This window comes from Macaca nemestrina, chromosome 1, assembly GCF_043159975.1.
Source record: "Macaca nemestrina isolate mMacNem1 chromosome 1, mMacNem.hap1, whole genome shotgun sequence".
Classification (NCBI taxonomy): domain Eukaryota; kingdom Metazoa; phylum Chordata; class Mammalia; order Primates; family Cercopithecidae; genus Macaca; species Macaca nemestrina.
Window position 1 is genome coordinate 17,152,952 of NC_092125.1, and position 24,974 is coordinate 17,177,925.

The window sequence follows — 24,974 nt, forward strand, 5'->3', positions numbered from 1 at the left end:
GATCCCAAAATAAAATTATCAGTCAAAGATGTGAAATTGAGGGTGGAAGATTACATGGAAGTGTAGGAACTGGATAATGAGTAACACCGTCATCACACATGAAATAAATGAGACACTAAGAAAAAGAACATCTGGGAAAAAATGATTGACAGTCATGAAACCACAAATCATACAGGAAGGAGAAAAATACACTGTTAGCAGGAAAATACATATGACTGAAAACACACTTAAAGAGAGAAAAAGCATAGACTCAGAACAGAAAACCAAGGAATTTAAAACACCCTTAAATGAAATCAAATGACTCAATCTTCATCTTACAGCTACAACAAATATGAAATCAAAGCTAAATTAAACAAATTTAAAATACAGTTTTACATTTCTCCCCCAAACATATAATTCCTGCTTGTTTGCCTTTTTAAATTATGTGCAGATTGATAGTAATGGCATAAATTTTGGAAAGCAATTTCAGACCACATAACAAGCATTTTAAATTGTTCATATCTTAGGACCCAATAATTTCCCTTCCTGGAATCTATCAAAAAGAAATAATTTGTTCATTTAAATTGAAATAACTTTTATTAAGCCCTTGTAATAAGCATGGAAGAATGCCTATCACATATATGTCAAATAGAAATAAAAGATTTTTCATGCAAAAATGATGGCATTAAAAGTATGGGAAAGAGGAAATAACTGTCCAACAATAAAGGGAATAGTTAAAATAAGTTCTGGTATATTAGATTTGAATTTAGCCACTAAAGTCATTTTTAATAAAAGAGCATTTAATGATGATGAAATAACTCAAATAGGCAAAGCATTAAAATATTTATAATTATTATTTTGTGGGGCAGTATTACAGGAAATTTTTATTTTCTTCTTTATACTTGCCTGAACCTTTAACATTTCTAAAATTTGGAAAAAAGTTACCAAAAACCCTAATTCGAACCATAACGAAAAAGGAAGAAATTTACCTGAATTTTTTTTTTAGTTTTTTAGAGATTAAAAAACAAAGAATATAGCATAAGGGAACAATTCACAGAGCTCAAGTCACCTTGTTAGCTAACAGAAGATCTGACTGGCATTCTTTTGTGGGGCTGGTTTTCCAAGGCAGTTACAGGATCTCTCTCAGGCTTGTGCAGCAGCCACTACTTGTTGGTCTGACAGCTTGTGATTCTGAACTGAGAGGATATTGAATGTGAACCAGGTGGATATGACTTAAGAGATGTATTACTTTACTATAAGGCTCTCACTTGAAATCTTGGGAATAGAATTAGTTTAGACCTAAACTGACAATTGACAGCTGATGAGAGAGTAGATTAATATGTTTCTATCAATCTGATGAAAAATTCTGTTCTGTCCAAAGAAATCTGTCTGTCCAGAGAGAGCAGTGTGGGATCAGAACTATGGGTATTGGCTGGGTGTGGTGGCTCATGCTTGTAATCCCAGCACTTTGGGAGGCCGAGGCAGGCGGATCACAAGGTCAAGAGAGACCATCCTGGCCAACACGGTGAAACCCTGTCTCTGCTAATAATACAAAAATTAGCTGGGTGTGGTGGCTCACACCTGTAGTCCCGGCTACTCAGAAGGCTGAGGTAGGAAAATTGCTTCAACCCAGGAGGCGGAGGTTGCAGTGAGCCAAGATCGCACCACTGCACTCTGGCCTAGCAACAGAGGAGACTCCACCTCAAAAAAAAAAAAAAAAAAAAAGAAAGAAAGAAAGAAAGAAAAAAAGAACCATGGGTATCAGCTGTGCAAAGTTACCCAGGTCCTGCCTACTAGCCCATAAATCAGGGACTAGGCAAAACTTCCTTGGCCATTTCCATACCATGCCCAGGTATGGCAGTGTAGCTGTGGTCACAGCAACACACTTTTCTGGAACATTGCCTCTCCACCATCAAGAAACAGAGTTTATTACTTCTCCTATTAAACCTGGATGGCCCTTGAAATTCCTTCAATGTATAGAACATAGTGAAGGTGACACTGCCTGACTTGCAAAGTCAGGTCATAAAAGGTGACATGTCTTTTTAGATCACCCACCCTGGAACCCAGCCTCCATGTTGTGAGGAAGCCCAAGCTATGGACGGGCTGTTTATAGACATCTGGATGAGAGCCTCAGCTAAAGCCCTAGTCAACAGCCAGACTTGGGAAGGACGGAACCTTCAGATGGTCCCAGCCCCTGTCTTCAAGTCATTCAGCTAACACCCAGACATTGTGGAGCAGAGACACCCTCCTCACTGTGCCCCACCCCAACTTCTGATCTACAGATCCACAAATATCCTAAATAGTTCCTTTAAATCACTAAGTTTGTGGTGATTTTGATGCAGCCATAGTAGCTAAAACAGTGGGCTTACATGGGTTGTCCCTACACAGAACCTCACATGAGTAGATAAAACTATTGCAAAATGCTAGCAAGAAGTGCATCTTCACTGGTACCTAGTTAGGGAGCTAACTGACGAGACTTTTGGAGCTCACTAAAGTGCTAATACCTCTCAGGGAGGGGAGCTCCTACCCAAGCAGGGCACTATGGCCATGAGGCTGGGAAGTGCAACAAAGACATTACGAGTGGCCACCGCCACTGGTCAGTGATCCCAGATCCCTGGCTCCTAGTTTAATATGTAAGTTATTGAACAGTACAGGCACATTTTCTGAGGGGTGTGTGTGTGTGTGTGTGTGTGTGTGTGTGTGTGTGTGTATGCACCAAGTATAGTCAAAATTTCCTAGAAAATTCCTCAGGAAGATATACCACAGTAAGTCCAACATATCTGATTCCAACCCACAGGGCCTCACTTTCTTCCAGCTTTAGGAGAAGTGGCTCTTTCTTCAGTGGACACTTAGCAGAGCAAGGTGCTCACATCATGAGAGGCAGAAAGGTAAGAAACATACAGATTCCTGTCTCCTGGGCCCTCACACTGGCCTTGGGACACACCCACTGCCTAGACTGAAGGACAACATTGCTGTCTATTTAAATAATCATGTCCTCCTGGTACGTGATGTTTATATGTTACAGTCACACAAGACGGCATAGTCTCTGCAGGAAGCATCGAGCGTATTACACCACTTCTAGTTTTTCCCCTGCTTTGAAAGTACCTGCTGGAGTATGTTCTCTCAAACCAATGGGCTTTAGGCCTTATTCTGCAGAGATCCCCTGGTAGGAGGAAAAGGGTTTTTATTGTCAACCCTACCCCAATTTCTAATTTTATCTGTTTTATTTGTTAAGCCTTCGTAGAAAGCTAAATAAATAAATAAATAATGGGAGCTGTTGAAGAGAGTTTGTTTGCTTGTTTTAAAAGAAAAGAAACCTTTTTTCAAAGAAGGTATCCTTAGTGAAAGCTTTGGAAGCACTGCCATTTCTGTTTAAGCCAAAATAGTGAGTTGTAAGCCAGGTGTATTAATCAGGAGGCTCTGCCTTGGGTTATAACTGCAAGAGAAATGGAACTTCCTTATCTTAACACCATCTTGTTTCCCAGGACAGCAAATGCATTTACAAAGCTCTGCCTCCTTCACGGCTACTAAGCATGTCGGAAACCTTCCCTGAGAATCTTAATACCTAGAAGCAGAGAGTGCTGCTGGATTTGGTAGGGGTCCTAGGAACCATCCTCAAGATTCAATTCCTTCTTTTACACACAAGAGGCTCGAAGAGTCCTTTAATTTTTATTTATTTTTATTTTTTTTGAGACAGTTTCGCTCTTGTTGCCCAGGCTGGAGTGCAATGGTGCAGTCTCGGCTCACTGCAACCTCCGCCTCCTGGGTTCAAGCGTTTCTCCTGCCTCAGCCTCCCAAGTAGCTGGGATTACAGGCATGTGACTCCATGCCAGGCTAATTTTTGTATTTTTAGTAGAGGTGGGATTTCTCCACGTTGGTCAGGCTGGTCTCGAACTCCCAACCTCAGGTGATCTGCCTGCCTTGGCCTCCCCAAGTGCTGGGATTACAGGCGTGAGCCACTGCACCCAGCCAAAGAGGCATGTAACTTGGACAAAGTGGTGATGGAAAGAAATCAGAGAAGCAAACAGCGAGCGCCTGAAGACATGGTGTTCTCTTCCCTTCTACCCTCAGAACTCTGCAAAGTCTCAATTCCTGGAGCATTCAGTCTTATTAAAGGGATATGCTCCCTCCAGGACACAGAGGCATACTGAGTGGAGGTGACAGTGATGACGGCCATGACAACCTGGGATGCAATGATGGGATGCAAGGACCCCCCATTCACAAGTCCATAAAATACCAGGCTGGAAGCAAAGAAAAGCAAGTGGGCACATGGGAAAGGTGGCGAGAATGTCTCCTTTCCTAATAAGAACATGAGTATCTGGTCCCATCTCTCCCATCAACTCTGTAGATTCCAAATAAACATAGTCTGAACCATGTCCACAACTTCACACACCGAGTGTCTCTCTGTGTGCAATTTGTAACTTTTGCTCCCATTTGTGTTTTAAATTAAATGTGACCAAAAAAGAGAAAGCCTGCATGACTGATACTTGATAATTAAAAATGCCACCCACTACAAAGCCACCAGGATTCCTAGCCGAAATGGAGTTTTGTAGGATTTGCAATTCTGAATGGATCATTTAAAATACAGGTTGCTTGGCAGTTCAAAATGTCTTTGAAGACGCTCCAGTAATTTGTCTTGTCAGGCGGTCCTTTCAGCAATTCAAATTATTATATTTTTTCCTTTCTGAACATCCATCCCATCATTTAGCCCTGGGAATAATTGTTTTCCCTGCGGGTCAGAATGAAAAGCAGCTACAACAGGTAAATGGTCTGACTGCTACACCTAACACCCCCTCTCTTCAAAACCCTGCAGATTCCACTTCTTCCAGGAACACTTCAATCCCGATTCTCCAACCCTGCCTGCCTCTGGGTAAGAGGAGTTCCTCCCTGCGTGTGCAACCGCCTGTCTTCCTCACCAGATGATGACAGAATGATGTCCCGCCCCTGCCTCTATCGTCCTACCTTGCTCATAAAAGGTGCCCAGTAATGCTTGTTGCAGCAATGAATGGAGACTCCTGTATCTTATGAGAACTTGGAAGAAGCTGTGCTGGTTTTCAGACTACACTTCCAAGAGATCATTTCACCCAGGTATAAAGAGCCAGGAAGGCAAACCAACAAGAAGCAGCTTTCTGGATGCTGAACACATGCCTTTGCCTCCGTGCAACCAAGAACAGCCTGGGTTAATTTTCTTGCCACAGGGACAGCCATGGGGTCCTGGGGTCCTCCACAGTACTGCTGTACACACATGGCTTTTATTGGCCTCCATGAAAGCCCTACCGTCTTCCCTGCTGTCCCTCCACACGGGAATGATTCAGTAGCACCGACTCAGTCAGGCAATATTTCAAATATAATTTGCTTAACTCACCTCATGATCAAAACCCATAGGCGGGAATGTTTGGGCAGAAATTTTCAGCTGTGTTGAATTAGAGCTGATGTCAAATTTCTGTCCTGCTCATCCAACTCAGGGAGTGTGATTTAAAAACAGAAAATGGGATTTCCTTTGTTAGGCAGGATTTTCCCATTAAAGTGACTTTCAAAAAACATTTTTCTATAAAAGTGTATACCCAGAAAAGCATTCAGTTGCTAGCCTGAGCAGATGTCTAAACCACATGCCCCAGTGAGAAGAACAGCCACAAATTCCATGACCAGGGTCTCCAAGGACATTTTTACTTAGTTATAGTTCCCATAACAAGGCTTAAGTCTTTCCCTGTGACATTTGGAAGATACCAACATTTAAAATTTTAGAACTGGAGCTTATATTCAAAGTGTAGGGAATATATTACTAAATAATAATGGTTGTTTTGATACGAGAAAGTATCTGGAAACAATAGCTCATCAGGCTGTATCTAGAGTGATGAGGAAATCATATTTATTATTTCTATTCTGAATAGAAAATACCTTTGGAAGAGGTAACTGTTTACATTAAATTGCTAGGTAGGCGGGTATTACTGTGGCTGCCAACTCTACTTAGGAAAAGCTTCCACATCTAATAGAGCATACATTTGCAGAAATCTTATCATCAGTGGAGATTTGCCACAAATTTGAGCAGACGGACTACACCTTGGGTTGAGTCACTGGATCAAGATGATTTAAATAGTCTATTTCTTAAGATGCTGTCAAGAGTTATTCTAAAGGGAGGGGCTATGTGAAGTCTGAAAGAGTGTCAAGAAATAGAATAAGAAAAATCTCAAAACTGAAGTAAGAAGTACTGCTAGGATTCCAAGATTAATCTGAGAAAGCAGGCAGTTACCCTTCAGGTCTCTCTTTCAGACATTGTGCTGGGGGCTGTGCTGAGAAGTCATCAGTTACTTCTACCCTTGCTAGGGATCAGTGGTGCAGGGGAGGGGTTAGTACCTGTAACTCTAGCATGAACCTCCACCTTGGATATGGTACTCTTTGCTGTGACTCAACTGCTTACCCAGATCCTTATTTCCCTTGGCTGTGTAATAAGACATCAGCAATACCTATCCACAAAAGTATATTTGCCAATCCACAAAAAAAATTTAATTCCTGCAGTGCAAGTCACAGGCTACACAGTAAGACAAACACACGCACAAAAAGGACAGGTGTTCCTTTATGGCCTTCAAGCCAACTGTTTACATATTTTACATATTTTGGAGCTATAGCAGTATTTAAGTTTTTTTAAAATTTTAAAAACGTAAAATTGAACACAGCACACACACATGCTTACAAGCCAAAAATGCTACTTGAGCCTCATAATGGTTGTTACAGCGTGAAGTCTCACTCGTTCTCCTCTGGCTTGAGGTAAACCCGATGTGATTACCACCATCCGTGAGCTTAGCTGATGCATCAAACCATTTCCTTAGTGTAGTATTAAAATCACTATCTTAAATATGTTCCTTTGGGCTGTTTTCCAAAATATATGCTTGGCAAATACATTCCAGGAATGCAATATGGTTTTCTCTTTCTTTTTAAAATACTATCTAGATAAAGAATATTTACTTCAAACAAATGCCTGCCCACAACACAAAGAATATATTTCACATGTATTTGACATAGATTTTATGGTGTTTGCCTTTTCATATAAATGCCGAGTTCTACAGTCGTGTAAATGCCAATAAGCAGAGAGGCAAAATTGAGACACTAAGCGTATATCTTTATTACTCTGATACGAGTATTCATCCAAATATTCAAATTATACGGTTACTCTGAGTAACTGCGTATTTCTTTTAAAAGCATCCAGATGTCATCAGTGGTAAAGAAAGCGTCTGAAATATTTAGACCTCTTTAGGTCAAAGCAAACAATGAATTGTCTTCAAGTATCTGCATGCTTGTTTTGAAGGTGGCTCGGAGAAACAGGCTCTAAATAAAAGTAATTAACAGAACGAAACAAATTGTTAGAAGAAGAAATTGCTTGCTAATTGGCATATGTTAATTGGCCTGTGGTTTCTAGTTTAGTTGAAGGGAAACCTTTGAAAAGCTCCAGTTTATATTACACGATCATGCAAGAGGATGTGAACTGCTTTTCTTTAAGCACACTGGGCTTGATCGTCAAATCTGAATAAAACCAAACTTCATTAGAACCCTCTAAGAAAATAATCCATTTGAATCCAAAATGAGATTCATGGCATAGGCTGGTACCTAGATACACCCCATTTAACAGAAGGATTCAGATTCTGGGGATAGGGACATCCAACCCTAAGGCCCTTTTGCATAAGAAAACAAAAATGAAAAGTGATTTGAGGGATTCCTTTTAAGGGAATGTGTTCTTTGAGCTAAGAAATATTGGACTGTAAAAGGAAACTGTGAAGACAGAATCAAATCCCAAACTCCATCCAGGTTCACTTTATAGTAAAACAAATTTGAACTTAGTGTTTTTTTGTAAACTGTTTAAGTATGATACTCCCATAGTTACTGTTTTTAAATGTCAGCATTTAATCCTGGTTCTGGATGTTACCCCTTCCAAGGGAGAGCTTGCTTCCCACCCTAAAGAAGGTGGTGCCCGAGGTGCTCAGAGGTGCCTGAGAGGCACCTTCTCAGGCACCTCTGTAGTTTGCTGGAAATAGATAGGGATGCTCTGGTTGGTGGTATCTACTCTTTCTCTCAAAAGGCACTCAGACAAAAAGAGCAAAGGACCACTCTTCTTTTCTCTCACTGTTACCCAAGCTTGTTGGCCTGAGGTTCCTAATCATATCAGCAAAATAAGATCTGCTCTGCCATAATCAACGGTTCCAGGAAATACCTGGGGGCCGGGTGGAGGAGGGGGTGTGGAACAACCAGTGGCTGGCAAAGCAGAAACACCAGCATAGACAGAACGGAAAACGTTAAATTATGCACTGAAAAAGGCAGTGCAGCAAGTCTTGGGCAGAGGTAAGAAAATTTCACACAGGCGTTTCCTGGAACCCCAGTCCTCATCTCCTGCCTGCTGCTAGCTAGGAAGGGCAGGAATAGTTCACGACCAGCTTGTAGGGGTCCAGAAGCTCCTGACTTTAACTGCCCTGGCTGCCAAGTGGTGGGGAAATCAAATGCACTGTAGCTATGATGAGGGGACAGGAAACTATTTCATTTTCCACATTACAAAACTTCTCAGCTACTCCCAGGACACCACTGAGGATTCATTGGATAACACTTCCTCTGTTACAAATGCCAAAAATGAGTCCTTGCCATTCAGGCAGAGGCCATCCTGCTATCGATCCCTCAGTCTGCATCAGTGAATGACAAGAATTTCCAAGGTGAACGGCGTCACCAAGAGCCCTGAGGTTGTTTTTCTCAGAAGTGCTGAACTATTTTTAATTAGTGGAAAAAGGGCCACCGTGAGGCCCCGGAGCATGGAGCAAGGTTCCACCATGTTCCGAAAGAAGGAGAAGCCAGCAGATCAGAGGAGTCCCCTTCCTTCCCTTGGGCGGGTGAAGGAGGCTGAGAAGCTGATGACAGTAATTAACTGAGAAAACCAGCAGGAGCCAGCTCACTGAACACAAGAAACACCTCTCTTATCCACCTGCCAGCTTGTCCCTGGGCTCTGCTTTCTCTCTCAAATTCAGTGGCCAAGGCCAGGCCAGGGGCAGGGCCCTGGTAAGCTTGCGCACTTCTGTTTCTATTGGTCAAGTTGCATTTGTTTCTTAACTTCTGTAGGCCAGTTGTATTTAAAAATCCTAATTATGCGATCTAAATAAATACTATGGAGAGCAATGATATATTAGTGTGAAAAAAAGTGCTTGTCTCCATGAAAAGCAAGTTGGAAACCTTGGAAAGACTCAATAACATTTAAGAGAGAGGAAGAGGCTGAGAATTGTTTTCCAAGTGCTCTTAAAATTTACAGTCCAGGCCGGGCGCGGTGGCTCAAGCCTGTAATCCCAGGACTTTGGGAGGCCGAGACGGGCGGATCATGAGGTCAGGAGATCGAGACCATCCTGGCTAACACGGTGAAACCCCGTCTCTACTAAAAAAAAAATACAAAAAAACTAGCCGGGCGAGGTGGCGGGCGCCTGTAGTCCCAGCTGCTCTGGAGGCTGAGGCAGGAGAATGGCATGAACCCGGGAGGCAGAGCTTGCAGTGAGTTGAGATCCAGCCACTGCACTCCAGCCTGGGTGACAGAGTGAGACTCCGTCTCAAAAAAAAAAAAAAAAAATTTACAGTCCACTTTAAAGACACCAAAAGTGGAAACTGTTAATGATGCATGATAGGTGAGGTTTACACAAGAAGGGTCATGTGAAAAGCCAATCAGCAGGCTCTACAAACAGAAATCCTTGGTCCTATATCGAATGAACAGCAAATAAGAGGGCACGTTTTCAGCTAGAAACAAAAAGGTTGAAAATACACACGTATCATCCTTTATGATTCTCTGCCTTTTCTGACTTTTTAATTAACCAACCAATTACCAACCCTGGTTGCATCCTGGTTGCTTCTACTGCTCTACTCTTGGGAAAGATGGCTGAGTTTGCAAAACTTCAAAATGTAGTGGAGACAGAACTTTTCTTCATGCCCTAGCTTTTTGCTTTCTGCCCAAAGACATTAAACAAAAAGAGCAAAACCAGCTGATGGGTAAGTGAACATTTTTCCCTTGTCAGTTCTTTTCAAAAGTGGGAGAGGTATCAAGAGATCACGTAGTTGGGGATATGCTCCCTGGAGAGTCAAAGTGAGTTTCCAGCTGTCCCAGGGCCAGTAAGTGTCAGAGAAAAGAAAGACTCAGATCTGGACCCATTATGGCTGAAGAGGAAGCACTTCTGCCCAATAGAGACATTTCTAGATACAGAAATCAGTTTAAGACAAGGAGGACAAACATCTTCATTGTGGATCACCTTTTCCAGCCTTTTTTTCATGTGAAATTGAGTAAAAAGGAATGGAGATACTTATGTTGTGGCTCCCAGTATGATACCCCAAAGTGTGACACTGTGGTATGCTGACTACTTTGAACCAAAGGAGACTGGAAGGCTCAGAAGCAAGGTCTCTCTGACCTTCTCCTGCCCTCCTCTCTCACACTCCTTTTTCTCCCTGGATGCAAGCCACAGAAACCGGAATTCCTCTTCCTCAAAGCCAGTCTTAGAAACTAGGACTCCTCTCCCCCAAAGCAACCATAAAACCTAGAAAGGTCACTCTCTTCCTTCTCCCTTGAAGACCCTCCATCCAGAGAAGTCCTGCCCCATAGCCAAGAGGAATAAATACTACACAGAGTGTCCAAGAAGAATTTGAACAGACAGGACTTGCTGGTCCGCTCACCCCCCAGGCTATAACCATTAGATTACACCCATTTTGTCCAATCACATTCCTTCATAGCTAACTATTCTTCATTACACCTGAGCATAAAAATAGTTTTCCCCGGGTCATTTGAGTCTTCATTTCTGAAGCCTCCTGTGTCATGTAAAACTGATTAAATTAATGTGTTATGTTTTTCTCTTGTTAACTTGTGTTTGTTATAGGAGTGTTAGCCCTTATGATGGCTGAGGAAAGGTATCACACCTTTCCACCCCTAAACTTACAATGCTTTTTGAAGACCTCAATCTGAACAGATGAGGCTACACGGTTGTGTTGTGTCTTACTGCTAATTCCTTTCGTTGCAGCCGTGTTCACACACTGGCTACTCACATACTGCACGCGATGACTCAACATTGCCACGTCCTCTTTTGGCCTCTTTAGTGAGAGCTACTGGCTCAGAAAGGAAGCAGCTGGGATGAGAAGTCTGGGGGAGCGATACTGTCCAGGGAGCCCATTATGTAGGAAGAGGAGTGGAAACAGAAAGCACCCCGCAGGCTAGGTTGCAGACAGGAAAGAAAAAAATTACGCAGGTATTATGGCCAGAACAGCCAGTACAAAAGAGCCACTTCACAGCGGAGGAAGCCTGGCTCACGATTTCCCTGGCTCCTGTCCGGCCCCCATACAATTACTGTAACATCTATGAACCAGGGCCAATAGCAGCTGATAGTTTCCAGAGTCCTCAGACAGGCTTGGAGGAGAGCTGTCATGAAACTGGAAAAGAAAAGGGCTCTTACAATTCGAGGAAGTTCATGCTGAGTTTGGCACAGAGCCCTGTTGCTGACTTCCTCTGTAACAAAATCCAAAGCAAATTGCTTTGCCTTAATGGGCCGAGCTGTAAAATGGGGGAATGGTGCTCAGCAGCCTGGCAAGGACCGTAGGCACAGAGAAGGTGTTAATTAACGACAAAGTCCTTGTGATAACAAATTATCACGAGAATGCACATCACCACGTTGGCCAGATAAGCACGGAAAAGGCTTTGAAAACTCCTCTCCCCGTGGACCTCTGTAAGAAGTCAGTAATTTTTCATGGAAGATTTGGGTCAAAAGGAAATTGACTGCCTTCAGGGCATCAAGCTTCAGTAGAGAAACCAGTATAGGATGCTCAGACCCAGCAGGGAGTTCCAAAGCAAAACCAACCCAGACCTGCAAGCAAATAGACATTTTAGCCACAGGTTAAATGCAAAGTACCCAGACTTCAATGGCTCCCTGGAAAACACAGGCAGGAAAACAAAAGCACCTTCCTCATGAGACCCTTGTTATCATTTCCCTGTACCTTCCATAGTCTAAAATCCCGGACCCAAATACAAACGAGATCTTTCCTTCGTGAAACCTTTCTCTGCCTGGGTCTCTTCCACTAACTCATTGCTCATGTCTACTTTTTGACAAAAAGTGAGTATATTACACATGTAAAGGAAAATTTAAAAATCTCAGGCACCCCCAAACTCCTCAGGCAAAAGGGAAAGTTAAGCCTGGAGACTGAGTCATGCAACACCCTCTTCCAAACAAATAGCTGTTGCTAGCATTAGGCATACAACAAGCATTTTAGAGATGCTTGTGACTGCCAGAAAGAGTGATAGGAACAAAAGTTAACACAAATTAGCCTCTACTATGTACGCATCTCTCACTTGGAGATGCATCCTTTTATTTAAATCTTCATCACAGCTTCATGAGATAGTTTTCATTATCCTCTCATGTCGTGGTGGTGTTTTTCTTAACAGATGTGGAGATGCAGCCTGTAAGAGGCCTAACTGAGGATTACAGCAGACTCAGACTCAAGCCCTGTGCTCTTTCTGGCAGGCCAAACTGCCTTTTGACAGTCCTGAGACAAAAGCACTGACTCAAACATCTATAGCCCAGTTTTAAAATAGGTAGACATTTAAAAAAATGTTTTTGCCGGGCGCGGTGGCTCAAGCCTGTAATCCCAGCACTTTGGGAGGCTGAGACGGGCGGATCACAAGGTCAGGAGATCGAGACCATCCTGGCTAACACGGTGAAACCCCGTCTCTACTAAAAAATACAAAAAAAAAAAAAAACTAGCCGGGCGAGGTCGTGGGCGCCTGTAGTCCCGGCTACTCGGGAGGCTGAGGCAGGAGAATGGCGGGAACCCGGGAGGCGGAGCTTGCAGTGAGCTGAGATCCGGCCACAGCACTCCAGCCTGGGTGACAGAGCGAGACTCCGTCTCAAAAAAAAAAAAAAAAAAAAAAAGTTTTTAAATCACTGTTGTAAAGTCATACACAGTAAAATTCATTCTTTCTGATGTAAAGTTATGGATTTAGACATATGCATACTCACATAACTGCCACCACAATCAAGAGAGAGAATACATCTATCATCCCGCCCCCAACTTCCATACCCTAGATTCCTTCCTGTTGCTCTTGGAATGAGTCCCTTCCCCTTTCCCAGCAACAGCTGATCTCTTTTGTGACCCCATAATTTTGCCCTTCTCAGAAAACATCATCTTAAAATCCATGGCACTCATGAATTCAAAGAACGGCTGCCCTCTCTGTGAACAAAAACCCACCACTGCGATACGGGCACAGGGAAATGATAGCGAAAGCCAGCAAAAGCTATAAGGTCCCCTCTAAAGCACCCACTCTCCCCTAAGACGGCAACAAATAAATATAGGACATCCTCAGCATTTCAGTTGGTGGAGAGGATCTGGGAGGCTTTCTGGGGGACCCCTGGAGCACCCAAACAGCAGCCACCACAGGACCTAGGATAAGGTTCCACTCTTTATTCATCCTTGACCCCAAGCTTCCTATTTTTCAACAAATATAGCTCTGTGTTCTTATAGCCAGATAGTGAAATTGACAGGTGCTTATAATCTTATGCAGGAAAACGAATCCTCCTATGCCTGGGAAAGTCTGTCCTCAGAGAGCCTAGAGGGCTCAGGGCTCAGTGGGAAGGGCAGAGAAGCGGGGAGAGAGGGAGGAAGAGAGTGATGGGGTTCAGAATGCACTACCCCAAAATATGGCACCTTGGCATTTGAGGAACAGCAGAAGCAGGAGTCTCTCTGACCTCCTGCAGCCATTCTCTCCTGAAGCAGGCCATAGATAATTCTCTGACCTTCCTCTAACCATCGCTGACCACCCTCACCCTTAAAGTGTACAACCTATACCCAAAGGAAAGGAGTGTCCTTATCTCTGAAGACACAGGGATGCAGTGAAGAATCTGAGCAAACAGGCCTTGCTAAGCTCCCCGCAGTTTATTGCCATTAGATCCTATTCCTTTTGTCCAATTATACTTCTCCACATCTGTCTGCTATTCTTCAAACTTAAGCATAAAAATACACTGGTTTCTGTTGCTTTGGGTCTTCATTTCTGCAGCCTCCTGTGTCATGTAAATTTTATATAAAGCAAATTTGCACATTTTTCTCTTGTTACTCTGTCTGCATAGGGGCCTCAGCTGAGAACCTTTAGATGCATAAAGGAAAGATAATGATTTTTCTCCCCTACAGGAGTAAGGGATCTCTGCTGAATCAGTCCTGGCCTCCAGCAGAATCAATGACCCATGGACTCCATCACATACCTGGCATGGCTTCTGACTGCCCCACACTGAGCTCCTCCCGGAAGCTCACTTTGAAAAGCCAGCCACACCTTCAAAGACTCATTTCCGGAGCCTGCAGTTTCTTCCACCCGGGAATAAACCCTTGCTTAGGTGGCACTTCCCTCCATCCCAGAATATTCTTTCAAACCATCCACCTGCAGCACGTGGTAACTTTTCAACACCTCTACCCAGAGCACTGGAAACCAGGCTTTGCTGGAGGATTCCACCTGCAGCAACTGGGTTAACAAAAGAGGTCAGATGTCTATAAATTATAGTAGAGCCTGTGATTGGGCCAGCAAGGATGCAGAGTGACAATGGTTGCTTTCTTATAAGACCATGGAATCCAAATATAGGATCAAGGATCAATTTTCCAAGCAGTCCAGAGGCAGTGACTAAGAACACAAATGTCTGCTCTTTGAAGGTCATGGTCCTGCAGAAGGGACGTGAGGCTGCCAGGGCTGGCCTGGGGAGGTAACAATTTCCTCACCCACCAGTGGTGAGTCCTGGCAAAGACCCAGGGAGGAAGCACAGCTAACATCTAACATCAACCATGAGACTTGAAGGCCATGTGTCACGTTCCTCCAGCCTCTCTATGCTATTTCCTTTTCACACTCAGAACACCTGGGAACCTGGGCCAACAAAGAGCTCTGAAGACTCAGGTCATGGCACTGAAATCAGGAAAAACTTACCAGGGCCTTTTTATGGAAAAGACTCTTGTTACGGCGGGAGGAGGAAAGTGAGAAGAGGAAGGGGAAGGGAGAGAGGAAAGAGGGGAGAGAAAAGTAAAGTTAAATAAAACCATATTTTAATTTCTAATACATATATTTCAGGCCAAACTTTAGTTGTGTTTATGAAAGAAGAACATTATAAATATTCATTACGATCTGGTTTTGGTAAAAACAATTAATGGGATAAATACATATATTTGAATGTTTCATTCAAATAAATAATAATATATTGTAATATATAGATTCTAAATATATAATTAAATATCATATGATATATGGTATATAATGTATAGTATATATGTCAAATATCATGTATGGCATATATAATCTATAGTGTATATGATAACTATGTTATATATGACATATATAATGTATGCTATATATGGTAATTCTATATTAGACTGCATATTCTAATTCTAGCCACTAAATTAGAATGAAAATGGAACTAAATATGCCAAAAGTTGGGTTTTTTTGCTCTTCTATATTTCAAACTTTGACAAAAATTCTACATTATTTTGTAATCATATTGAAGCTACTGAAACCTTTAAAAGTTTATATGCTCAATGGGAAGCCCTCCCAATATATATTGTTCCCATTTGGAGCCTGGTCCCAAAGCACCCCTTAGAATAGGGGTCCCCTCTAGAGACCATGTGGAAAGGACAGACCTCTTTCTGTTCGCCTCCAGCACAGTACAGAGAGGGGATGAGGTGAGCCTTCCATTCTTCCAATGCCTGCAAAGGGGTCTTCCTTTTATCCTCGGAGTGGAGCCTGGGGGTAATGGGAGGAGCAGCTATACAAACAGCTCCCTCTAAGGCATCCATCTGCCTCTCATCTTCTACAGACAGGCTTCCCCTGGCTTCCTGGAGTTGTAGGCTCTGCATAAGCAATCGACAAGCTTCCAAGTCAGCTTCCCACACTTTCCCAAGCAGTGGACACTTGCAGCTGAGACAGAGAGGAAACAAAGGCATAAAAATAAACTCAGTGATGTTTCATCATACCAGGTCAATAGCTTGTCTACCAGGCTAAAAGTCAGCCAGTCATCTTATACTTGATGACTTAATTTCACAGTGATAAATTACTTCAACTAGAAGACGTATCAGAGGGACCACATTTGTATACCCTCAAGTCACCATGAAACGTATTGGTCCTTAGCTGCTTGGTCTGCAAAGGCATCCAAAATCCTATGTATTTTTCCAGACTCAGCAGCCCAATACAACACAGTTTCTGCTCATATCTGTGTTTCCAGCCCTACTGTCTTGCTTTGAATCCTTAGACCTGTCCAACTCTTCCAGGCTAGATCATCTCTCTCCGTCCATTCCCCACCAACACACATACACCCAGGCCTTCATCTGACTAAATCATATTATCTTCAGAGCTCGGCTTAAATAACCTTTTTGGGAGAAACATTCCCTGCCTTCCAACTGGAAAATATGATGGATCTCTTAGCATTTTTTACTTTTATTTCAGAATATTTATCACAATTCTAATTATTTATGTGATTATTGTTTTGTTTTACCTGAGGGCAGGGCTTGTAACTATGTTGTTCTCCACTCTATTGCTAGACTCTTTGTGTTAGTCTGTTTTCATTCTGCTAAAAAGAACTGCCCAAGACTGGTTAATTTATAAAGGAAAGAGGTTTAATTGACTCGCAGTTCAGCGTGGCTGGGGAGGCCTCAGGAAACTGACAATCATGGCAGAGGTGAAGGGGAAGCCAGGCACCTTCCTCACATGGTGCCAGGAAGGAGAATTGCAGAACGAAGCGGGAAGAGCCCCTTTTAAAACCACCAGATCTCATGAGAACTCACTATCCTGGGAACAGCACTGGGGAAACTGCCCCCATGATTCAATTACCTACACCTAGTCTCTCCCTTGACATTTGGGGACTATGGGGATTACAATTCAAGATGAAATTTGGGTGGGGACACAAAGCCTAACAATATCATTTCACCCCGGCCCCTCTCAAATCTCATGTCCCTTTCAAATTTCAAAACCAATCATGCTTTTCCAACAGTACCCCAAAGTCTTAATTCATTCTAGCATTAGCCCAAAATTCCAAGTCCAAAGTCTAATCTGAGACAAGGTAAGTCTCTTCCACCTAGGAGCCTGTAAAATCAAAAGCAAGTTAGTTACTTCCAAGATACAATGGGGGTACAGGCATTGGATAAATGCTCCATCCCAAATGGGAGAAATTGGCCACAGCAAAGGGGTTACAGGCCCCATGCAACTCCAAATTCCATCCAAGCAGTCAAATCTTAAAGATCTGAAATGATCTCCTTTGACTCCATGTCTCACAACCAGGTCATACTGATGCAAGAAATGGGTTCCCACAGTCTTGGACAGCTCCACCCCTATGGTTTTGCTGGGTAAAGTCTCCCTCCTGGCTGCTTTCACAGGTTGGCATTGAGTGTCTGCAGCTTTTCCAGGTGCATGGTGCAAGCTATCAGTGGATCTACCATTCTGGGGTCTGGAGGATGGTGGCCCTCTTCTCACAGCTCCACTAGGCAGTGCCCCAGTGGGGACTCTGTCTGTGGGCTTTGACCCCACATTTCCCTTCCACACTGCTCTAACAGAGGTTCTCCATGAGTGCTCCACCCCTGCAGCAAACTTCTGCCTGGAAATTCAGGCATTTCCGTACATCCTCTGAAATCCAGGCAGAGGTCCTCAAACTTCAATTCTTGACTTCTGTGCACCCACAGGTCCAACACCACATGTAAGCCTCCAAGGCTTGGGGCTTGCACCCTCTGAAGCAACAGCCTGAGCTGTACATTGGCCCCTTTTAGCCATGGCTGGGACACAGGGTACCAAGTCCTGAGACTTCACAAAGCTGCAAGGCCCTGGGCCCAGTCCACAAAACCATTTTTTCCTCCTAGGTCACCAGGCCTGTGATGGGAGGGGCTGCCATGAAGACCTCTGACATGCCTTGGAGACATTTTCTTCATTGTTTTGGGGATTAACATTTGGCTGCTTGTTACATATGCAAATTTCTGCAGCCAGCTTGAATTTCTCCTCAGAAAATGGAATTTTCTTTTCTATTGCATCATTAGGCTGTGAATTTTCTAAAATTTTATGCCTTGCTTCCCTTTTAAACATAAGTTCCAATTACAAATCATCTCTTTGTGAAAGCATAAAAATGAATTCTTTTAAGAGCACCCAAGTCACCTCTTGAATGCTTTGCTGCTTAGAAATTTCTTCCACCCTAAATCACCTCTCTCAAGTTCAAAGTTCCAGAGATCTCTAGGGCTGGGGCAAAATGCTGCCCATCTCTTTTCTAAAACATAACAATTGCTCCAGTTCCCAACAAGTTCCTCATCTCCATCTGATACTACTTCAGCCTGGACTTCATTATCCATATCACTATCAGCATTTTGGTCAAAGCCATTCAACAAGTCTCTAGGAAGTTACAAAGTTTCCCACATCTTCCTGTCTTCTTCTGAGTCCTCCAAACTGTTCCAACCTCTGCCTGTTACCCAGTTCCAAGTCTCTTTCACATTTTTGGGTATCTTTATGGCATCTTCAACATGGATCATGAACTCAAATACATAGCATGCCCAGCATGCAATGTAAATGTGTGGAGCAGAGAAGGGATGATATAAGCCAAGACAACTAATATTCAGCCTCATTGGTAGAAGATAATAGAAAGGAGTGACTCTGGCTAGTTGGGAGTGCGTATCCCTGTATACGGAGCACATCATCAACTCATCAACTCAGGCACACTGAAATTATGAGGGATGTAAATTCAATGTTGACAAAAATTTTGACTTTTTTTGGAAAACCAAAAATCAGGAATTTTCAATGAAAATATATATTTTCATCCATCCAGACAGCTTCATGCCAGATATTTTCCACAGACCTATCTTCCATTTAATAACCCTTCCTTCTACTGTCTTGAATCTGCTATTCAATCTACTATTGTGTTCTAAGTTTCAGTTACTTTTAATTTGATTTTCTTTTATATATTCCAGTTCTCTGTCAAAATTCTCCATCATGTTCCCTATTTTCTTGGACATATTAATTAACATTCTCCCAAAGCCCATGTCCATAAATGATGAGATCAGAAGGATAAAGAAGGAATTAGGCAGAAGTAATATTGGAAGAGATTATCAGCTGAAAATACCATGTGTTGACAAACAACATCACACCACACATTTAAGAAGCACTACAACTCAAAATAGGAAAAGATCAAAGAAAACACACACCTAGGCCCATCATAATGAAATTTCTAAACATCAAAGACAGAACAAAACTCTTAAAAGCAGTGAGAGAAAAGAAAGGCATCTTAACTTCAAATGAACAAAAATATGGATGACAGAAACAGTGAAAGCTAGGAGACAATAAAACATCTTTAAAATGCTGAAAGAAATTAACTGGCAATCTAGAACTATGCAATCATTTTGAATTTTCTTCAAAAATAAAAGTTAAATAAGCTTGGCATGGTGGCTCATAATGGGAGAGGCATAATGGGACTTCTCATGTACAAGAAGCATTTTATTTCTTGATGGTGATGATTCCATGAGTTCATTTTGTGAAAAATCATCAAGCAGTACATTCATGATGTGTGTATTTTATGTCCATGCCAATATAAAATAACAAAAAGAGAAAGAAAATATAATAAGAAAAGAAGGAAGGAAGGAAGGAAGGAAGGAAAGAAGGATGGAAGGAAAGAAGGGAAGTAGGAAGGAAGGGAGGAAAGAAGGAAGGAAGGAAGGAAAGAAGGATGGAAGGAAGGAAGGGAAGTAGGAAAGAAGGAAGGAAAGGAGGAAGGAAAGAAGGGAGGGAGGGAGGGAGGGAAGGAGGGAGGGAACAGATTTTCTGAGAGATGCACTGGAGCAGCAGTGCAGGAATGGGGTCTGGTCCACACTAGAAACAACAGTCCTCAGTTGGGGGCACTTTGGTATTTTTCGTTTTCCTAATTTTAGCCAATCTAATAGGTAAAAGGTAGGACCTCATTTGAAGTTGCATTTCTCCACTAGGAACATTTCATAGCCACTCAGATTTTCTTCTGTGAATTATCTTTTCATATTCATTGCCTCTATTTATTCCTTTCTTGGGTTCCCTATCCTTTTCCCAAGGGTTTTGTTGGAGGAGACATGTTATTACCATTTCAATATCTTTAACTTTTACACTCTATTCAAGTTTTCCATTTATTCTTCTGTCCATTTTAATATTTTATATCCTTTATATAAATTAATCCTTTAAGGAACAAATTCCAAATGTATTGTTACATGTTTGTTCATATTTTTAAAAACTATTTTAAAAATTACTTGTTTGTAGATCTCCTTTTCAGGATGTGTTTTACTTATTCTTTTTCTGATTTATCTTATTCAGTCTTATCAAAGGTTTGTTATCTTACTACTCTTTTCAAAGAACTGATTTTTCCTTGTTAATCTTCATATTAATCATTTTTCACTATTTCATTGATTTGTTCTTATCTTATATTTCCATTTTCCCCATTTCTTTGGATTTATTATCTTACTTTTTATTAGCTTCTGTTAAACACTTAACTCATTTGTTTTCTTTCTCACATTTTCCTCTTTTGATATTTTAATGTTATAATAAGCATATTTAAAGCTCAATTTTTGTCTGAGTAATACTTTAACCATGTCCAATATATGTTTATTTAAATTTTTAATTATTAAATATATATATATATGTGTATTTTTTGAGACAGAGTCTCACTCTGTTGCCCAGGCTGGAGTGCAGTGGCGTGATCTCGGCTCATTGTAACATACAGAAAAATATGGAAAATAATTTAGCAAACAATTGTGGGCCTATCACAAAATCTATCAATTTGAAATATTTTTCTGTAATAGCATTATATGTTTTTTTTAGAATTTACAGCATTATTGTTCAGCAGATTTTACAGACAGCGTTTTTCATTGTCTTTCCTAATGGTTCCCTTGTTAATTCAAGGATTGTATAGTGATAGATATGTTTTTTAGTTTCTAAATAGAAGAGATTTTTTTCACCTCCCTTTTTGTTAGATTAATACCTAATTTTATTGCATACTGGTTGAGAATTAACTCTATAAAATTATCTGAGGGTTCTTCTATCACCTAGTACTTCATTGATTTTTGTAAAATTTCCATATGTGTCCGAAAAGAATGAGCATTGTGTTCATTGAAAGGAAAGTGAAGGCATATTATGTTATGAAAATTTTTATGTATTTGTTTTTCTTGTTGTTTGCTTCATCTATGAGTTTCTGAAATGAGTGTTTTAAATTTCCAACTATAATTCTTGATTCTTCTATTTCCTCCCATAATTTTATTGGTTGTTTTATTAGTCTCAGATTATGATGTTAGATACCTAGGGGTTCCAATCATTACATTTTCTAACTGCTTCTTTTCTTTATATGACAATTTTCATTGTTGATATTACATTTTAGCCTTAAAGTCTACTTTGTCTGATATTAAAATTGTTATTCCAACACTCTTTTAGTTCAATTTTATCTTTTTACCATTCTATGTTTTCAGTCTATTTGCATATTTTTAAAATGACTTCAACACAAAACATTTGCTGAATTGTATAAAACCCACTCTAAGATTTATCTTTGGATTGCTGTTTTTAACCCATGTACTCTCAATAATTGTAATTACTGTGTAATTATTGGTGTTTTCTCATTGATTTTAGCCCAATTTTTCAATTAAAAAATTCCCTTTTTTCTTTTTTCTATTTTCCTTTTTCTTTTTATTAAATTCACATACAATTGTAAGAAAGAATACAGAGAGATTTCATGTACCCTCACCCAGTTCTTCCAAATGGTAACACTTTGCAAAACAATAGTACAATATCATGCCAGCATATTGACATTGATAAAATCCACCAATCTTTGTCAGAGTTCCCGTTGTGTGTGTGTTTTCATAGTTTTATACAACTGTATCACTTATGTAAGTTCAGGTACCCCTTACCACATTCAAGCTACAGAACAATTCAATTATCACAAGAATCCGCATGTCCCCTTTTATAACCACACCTGCCTATGTCCCATGCCTCCCCTCCCTAGTCCCTGGAGACCACTAAGTCTGTTACCCCTTTTTAAAATGTTGTCATTTCAAAAATGTTATATAAACAGAATCATAAAGTAGATACCTTCAGGAATTGGCGTGTGTGTGTGTGTGTGTGTGTGTGTGTGTGTGTGTGTGTGGGTATGCTGAGCATAACTCCCTGGAGATTCACATCTCAATTGTTTGTTCCTTTTTAACTGCTGAGTAGTATTCCATGCTATGTATGTACCACAATGTGTTTAACCATTCATCCACAGATAGACATTTTGGATAATCATAGTCTGGGGATATTATGAATGAAAGATGCTATGAACATCTGTGCACAGGTGTTTGTGTGAAATTAAATTTTCATTTTTCTGAAATAATTGTCTAACAGCACAATTACTGGGTTGTATCATAGTTACATGTTTAGTTTTGAAAGAAACTGCCAAACTGTTTTTCAGAGTGGCCATACCATTTGCATTCTTATCAAAAATGTATGAGTGATCTTGGATCCTCACCAGTAGTTGGTGTTACAATTTTTTTTGTTTGTTTGTTTTTGCCACTCTGAGAGGTGTTCAATGCTATCTCATTGCAGCTTCAATTTCCATTACCCTCATGTCTAATGATGTTGACTGTCTTTTCATGTGCTTCTTTGCCATCCATATAGCCTCTTCAGTGAGGTGTATTTTATGTCTTTTGCCTCTTTTCTACTCAAATTAACATTTTTTAGTATTGAGTTTTGAGACTTCATACATTCTACATACTAATGATTTGTCAGATATATATGGTTACAAACATGTCTCCTAGTCTCTAGCTTGTCCTTTCATCCTCTTCACATGAATCTTTACAGGGCAAAAGTTTTACTTCAAAGAGGTTCAGTTTATCAATGTTTCCTTTTACTTGACTGTGCTTCTAGTATCGAGTCTTAGAAATTTTTGCCTTGCCTTAGGTCTCAAAGACTGACTCCTCTTTTTTCCTAAAAGGTTTATAGTTTTATATTTTACAATTAGATCCTTGATCCATTTTAAGTTAATTTTTGTAAGAAGTATGAGACTTAGTTTGAGTTCATCTTTTTGCTTATGAATGTTCAATAGCTCCAGCTCCATTTGTTAAAAATTCTATTGTTCCTTCATTGAATTACTTTTATACGTTTGCCAAAAATCATTTCATCTCAATTTATTTATAATACGTTGGATTATATCTCTTGGTATATTTTGCATAACAATTGTTCTGTGTATTACAATATGCTGGTGGCATCACCATTAGCTGGCACCAATATTTTGCTACTTTAAGTACGCAAATAAGCCTCCCTTCCATTTCAGTCTCTACCTTCTGCACTTCAAAATATTATTTCCTGGCGTGTTGGTTCACACCTGTAATCCCAGCACTTTGGGAGGGCGAGGCAGGTGGATCACCTGAGGTCAGGAGTTAAGAGACCAGCCTGACCAATATGGTGAAACCCCGTCTCTACTAAAAATACAAAAATTAGCTGGCCATTACTGTGTGGTTCCTTTTGTTTGTTTGGCTTTGAGTTTTTGTTTTGAGTTGGTTGTTTTGTTGTTGTTGTTGTTGTTGTTGTCATTTGTCTGCTTGATTCAGCTGGCTCTATGAGAACTTCCACTGGTCCCTGATGGTGCTAGCTGAAGGGGCAGAAGGGGCCTCCCCCCAGGTCAGGTAACTGAATGTCTCTTGGTGGGGGTGTAAAGTCTCAGGCTCCGGAGGACAAGAAGACTTCCTTGGCTGGGTACCTACCATGGCAGAATTCCCCTTGCCCCTGGTGGGGCAGGGAGGGGAGAGGAGGATGCTTCCCAGGCTGGGCATCTGTTGTGGCAGGATCCCTCTTGCCAGGGGCTCCTGGCTAACCGGGTGTCTCTGGGAGGGGAAGGCAGTTGGAGGCCAGCAGGGAAGGAGAGCACTCCCCTGGCTGCTTATTGTTAGCAGGGCTCCAAATCCAGGGCAGGAATAAACCTAGCTGAGCTGCCTTTGGCTGCTTGGTTGGTCAGGGAATCCAGGTCTAGGTTGTCTTTTTTCATGAGGTAGGTATGCAGGAAGCCCTGAAGCTATGTTTTCCCTGTAGTCCTGCAGTCCCAAGGCAGATTACTGTCCTCTTACGGTCTTTTAGAGTTCTCATTCAATTAGCTCTTGCATTATTTTCAGGATTTAGAATTGCATTTAGTGGGAAGAAGCAGAGAGAAATGGGTCCATGCCTTTTTTCCTAGATCAGAAATCCTCCCTTACTTTTTAAACAATTTTTCTTTTTATATTTTCCTACTTTCCATTGAGTGGATCAAATCTTCTTCTATTGGTCTAAAAATTATACATTATATTTTTGTCTTCCGGTAGTTTCCTTTGTATCTGTAAGGTCATATTTATGTTTTTCCATATACATTTGCTGAGCTTCTCAATTTTTACATCTTCCTCCCAAACAAGAAGAAAAGTGCGTTAGTATATTTTCACCTCACTCTCATTCTACCCCATCCCACCCCCGAAGCAATAAATTAATATATATTTTGAGGCTATATTTTAATTCCAGGTTTTTATTAAGATTTATTTTTGTTGTTTGTTTGATTTGTAAGTTCTCTATTTCATCAACAGTAAAAAATTTGCTAAGGTTTATTTGCATACTCCATGACACAGCTCATATTATCCTCCTAGACTTTTCATCTTCTTGAAATACTTCCTCTAAGAATATTCCCAAGAAGCTTGTGCATGATAAATCTTTTATGTATTTCCAGGTCTCATAGTCCCTTTTAAACAATGGTTTTATTTAATATTCATGGTTCCACATTTTGAAAATATTACTTGATAGCCTCTTGTATTATGTGCCCTATTGAGAAGTCTGAGATCAATCTAGTTCTCATCCTTTAATAATTGACCTGCTCTTAGAATGTTCTCTCTATCACTGTTTTACATAAATGTTATTGCAACCTATTGAGGTATGCCTCTCCCCTTTTTTTCTATCCTGTTTTGCACTCTACTAAGCCCATCAGTCTGAGATTTTCTACTTTTTCCTTTTTCTGGGTGGT

General features: G+C 41.0%; 1 protein-coding gene across 10 annotated transcripts in view; it reads right to left on the minus strand.

Annotated features, from left to right (window-relative positions):
• Positions 1-24,974, minus strand: part of LOC105499180 (DISC1 scaffold protein) — a 426,110-nt gene that overhangs the window by 33,379 nt on the left and 367,757 nt on the right. For 8 of the 10 annotated variants that reach the window (XR_011610479.1, XR_011610480.1, XR_011610478.1 and 5 more), the window contains one exon: positions 15,631-15,907. The exons of 1 other annotated variant lie outside the window; for it this stretch is intronic. Coding sequence is in view for 4 of the 9 variants with exons in the window: in XM_011771662.3 (XP_011769964.2) it covers positions 15,631-15,907 (277 nt within the window). In the remaining 5 variants the exon portion in view is untranslated. Of the gene's footprint in view, positions 1-1,704; positions 7,303-15,630; positions 15,908-24,974 lie in introns of those variants that run through there. One more of the 10 variants, XM_011771665.3, reaches the window with a different exon arrangement.